This window comes from Lottia gigantea (assembly GCF_000327385.1).
Source record: "Lottia gigantea unplaced genomic scaffold LOTGIsca_252, whole genome shotgun sequence".
Lineage (NCBI taxonomy): Eukaryota > Metazoa > Mollusca > Gastropoda > Lottiidae > Lottia > Lottia gigantea.
Genome location: NW_008708763.1, coordinates 84,203 through 87,967, shown reverse-complemented (window position 1 = coordinate 87,967; position 3,765 = coordinate 84,203). Strand labels below are relative to the sequence as shown.

At 39.9% G+C, this 3,765-nt stretch overlaps 2 protein-coding genes across 2 annotated transcripts in view; both read right to left on the bottom strand.

Moving 5' to 3' along the window:
* The window catches only part of LOTGIDRAFT_175206 (hypothetical protein), a gene marked incomplete at both ends in the record, with an annotated part of 25,094 nt that extends 23,012 nt beyond the window's left edge, over window positions 1–2,082 (bottom strand). The window contains one exon of the mRNA XM_009055830.1: window positions 1,931–2,082. Coding sequence (XP_009054078.1) covers window positions 1,931–2,082 — 152 coding nt within the window. The remainder of the gene's footprint in view (window positions 1–1,930) is intronic.
* Window positions 2,083–2,201: 119 nt separating this feature from the next.
* On the bottom strand, window positions 2,202–2,774 carry LOTGIDRAFT_175205 (hypothetical protein; the record flags this gene model as incomplete). Its single annotated transcript, XM_009055829.1, has 1 exon — window positions 2,202–2,774. The coding sequence occupies one exon, from the start codon at window positions 2,772–2,774 to the stop codon at window positions 2,202–2,204; it is 573 nt and encodes a 190-aa protein (XP_009054077.1).
* Window positions 2,775–3,765: the final 991 nt, after the last annotated feature.

Below are 3,765 nucleotides of genomic sequence, written 5' to 3'. Positions count from 1 at the left end.
ATGAATCTGGTAATGATTATTTTTACTATAAATTTATAAAACGATTGACCGATAGGTGTTTGTATATTATGTAATAATCATTGCACATGCATCAAATGCTGTATTTTGGTAAGTAGGCCTACGTGACTCGATATGCGCGTGCTAATTTATAGAACTTATTTAATGAAATATTATGCGTGTACAGCATAATTATATGAATTTATTTAAATTATGTGTTTTAACGCATGTGCTGAGGGTGAAGCTGATTGAGCTAATATGACACCTGTTTATATATCGGGAGGGGGATTTGTATCAAACAAAAGGCTTTTTCCACGATTTACAGGAACGAGGGGTTCTTTTTTTGGGACTAGTACTTTTAGCAACCTCTCGTCATAGTTTGGAATTATCTTGCATATAAACATACCTGAAGACATGGTTTTAGCGCATGACTTCTGCATGTCGGCCTTCTGACATCATTTGATACCATCCATAACTTTAATCGTAATTTAACGTTACGAATTTTTAAGAAACACGTTTTAGACGGTAAATAACGTTATTTTACGTATTTCACAAAACGTCATTTAACGAAAGAATTTTCTAGAAATACATTTTTACGTTAAATAACGTTTTTCTTTATTTAACGTGCAAGATTAGTCGTACGAATTTTTGAGAAACGGGGTTCAGACGCTGATTACGGGTAAATACTTTAATAGGCCTGTCATCCACTTCCAAGATTTGGACAACAATGATAGGTTCGGTTGCCATGTTGCAAATGACTGGCCAAAGACAAGTGACTGCGCTTTTTAGAGGCGGGAAATTGAAAAAAGGGCTTTGGATTGGATAAAAAAGATCACGTGGTATTTATTTTTTAAACTTTTTTAATTCAACTTAAATCCATTAACTCTAACATATTGTCATTCATAAATCCTAAACATGTTTCGCCATCTTCAAAAGACAAATAAGGAAAATGGTGATGGGCCCAAGCATGGACTAAACGACCGTTTTCGGTCAGATAAGATTGGAACACCGATAAAGCATGGGATGACGGTACGTGGAATAATTCCCGCAGACAGCACTTTGATTTCCTTGAATCCTCCGGGTATTGTGACGTAAGGGTCCTTGACGCCGCGCAAAGTCGGCAAAATCTTGGCCATACACTTCTAGGGAACATCCAAACGAGGTTTTTCGAATCTCAATTCCAAAGACAAACTTCCTGACGACTTTGGATGAAAATTGACTTGATCAGCTCCGTGGTCATTGGTCAAATCAAATTCAAAGAGTGTGTAGCCTTTAATATAGTCGTTGTAAGACAAATGCAAAACTTCCTTAGTATTTAATATTCATAATCTTTTCAAATCAAATCTAAATAGGGAGTCGTGGCTTGTTGATGTGTAAAATGGGTGAAATATTCACCCACCACATCACCATTTTGGTTGCTGTCTTTCCAATTGGATGCGAACGTCGACCCCGACTACTAAAAAACACAAATCCATGTGTAGCCGGGATTGCATTTCAAACACTGAACTTTCACCCATCCTTTTTCTTCTGGCTCCCAACGCTTGGTTTACGACGGGTACGACAGCATCATCGGCACTGGTTTCAACGGCTTGTTGGTCGGTCGTGTCTTTATCCCACATCATTTGCTGATTTATGGAGTGCTGGAAACAAGCTGTAAAAGATAACCTCCCCCAAGTTGAAAAGGAAGTGCTGAAAGTCGACCGTGGCAAAGAAACCGTCAAGGGTGGATTAAAAAACATTCTACAAAACGCCGTCAAACCTGCTTTGAAATCTAGTAGTAAGCGAGTGATTATAGGTACCAGACGCTGATTGGCTGAGACGTATCACGTGACTAAATGTGACGTAGTAGTATAGGCGACCTTCTTAGAATAGCCTTCGACGAACTCGGTGACGCCTTTGACGGATTCTGGCTAACAGCTCTGGATCGATTCACCTTCGTCGCGGTGTCTCGTTCATCGCCGACTCTTCTAAAAGGTAGGTGTCCTCTGGTGTAATGATGACAGTTTTGCCATTGCGGGTAAATACTTTAATAGGCCTGTCATCCACTTCCAAGATTTGGACAACAATGATAGGTTCGGTTGCCATGTTGCAAATGACTGGCCAAAGACAAGTGACTGCGCTTTTTATAGGCGGGAAACTGGAAAAAGGGCTTTGGATTGGATAAAAAAGATCACGTGGTATTTATTTTTTAAACTTTAATTAATTCAACTTAAATCCATTAACTCTAACATATTGTCATTCATAAATCCTAAACATGTTTCGCCATCTTCAAAAGACAGACAAGGAAAATGGTGATGGGCCCAAGCATGGACTAAACGATCGTTTTCGGTCAGATCAGATTGGAACACCGATAAAGCATGGGGTGACGGTACGTGGAATTTATGCCACAAATAAAAGAAACAATAATGCCCGCAGACAGCACTATGATTTCCTTGAATCCTCCGGGTATTGTGACGTAAGGGTCCTTGACGCCGCGCAAAGTCGGCAAAATCTTGGCCATACACTTCTGGGGAACATCCAAACGAGTCGAAGAAATCACAATGGTCTTTTTCGCACACAAAAACTGTCCAATGTTTTCCAGGCTGGCCTGCGTCGTCGGTATTCACAACGTACGCTGAGGGATAGCGTGTTGGCTGTAAGGTTTGTAGTTGATTTCTGGCTAACACGCCTGCAAATTGTTCAGGGATGTGGCAGGCCAATACTTCCTCCAACTGTGAAGTATACAGAGGTTTACCAATCCACCAGAACTTGGCGGTTGACGTCGATTTCCAAGACATTATCGTATTCGGCAAATAATAGCAAATCGAGTGGATTTTGTGGAGTATTTTCGATTCCAAAGACAAACTTCCTGACGACTTGGGATGAAAATTGGCTTGATCAGCTCCGTGGTCATTGGTCAAATCAAATCCAAAGAGTGTGTAGCCTTTAATATAGTCGTTGTAAGACAAATGCAAATCTTCCTTAGTATTTAATATTCCAAATCTTTTCAAATCAAATCTAAATAGGGAGTCGTGGATTGTTGATGTGTAAAATGGGTGAAATATTCACCCACCACATCACCATTTTGGTTGCTGTCTTTCCAATTGGATGCTAACGTCGACCCCGTTCACTAAAAAACGATATTGTAAACACAAATTCATGTGCAGACGGGATTGCATTTTAAACACTGAACTTTCACCCATTCTTTTTCTTCTGGCTCCCAACGCTTGGTTTAAGACGGGTACGACAGCATCATCGGCACCGGTTTCAACGGCTTGTTGGTCGGTCGTGCCTTTCTCCCACATCACTTGCTGATTTATGGAGTGTTGGAAACAAGCTGTAAAAGATAACCTCCCCCAAGTTGGAAAGGAAGTGCTGAAAGTCGACCGTGACAAAGAAACCGTCAAGGGTGGATTAAAAAACATTCTACAAAGGGCCGTCAAACCTGCTTTGAAATCCAAGGGACAAACCAAGTGTTTTTTCGTTTTTATCTGCATAAAAGAGGGCAGCTTGATTGAAAGTGTCTTCATTTATAGTGATGTTACATACGAGACATTCTCCTACTCATTGTAGAGGCTATAGAAGGGTTGTTGGGCTATTTCAAAAATTTTGAATAACGTTAATTAAAAAGACAAGTTTTACATTTAGAAATTAGGATTAAGGGTCTTGATATTGGGTTTTCTTCTATTCTTATTCTGATCTGAAATTATAAAAAATAACTCGCGAAACATTACAATATGCACCCTTTGTAACTGAGATTTCCAGGCCACAGGCAGTCCTATTTATCTC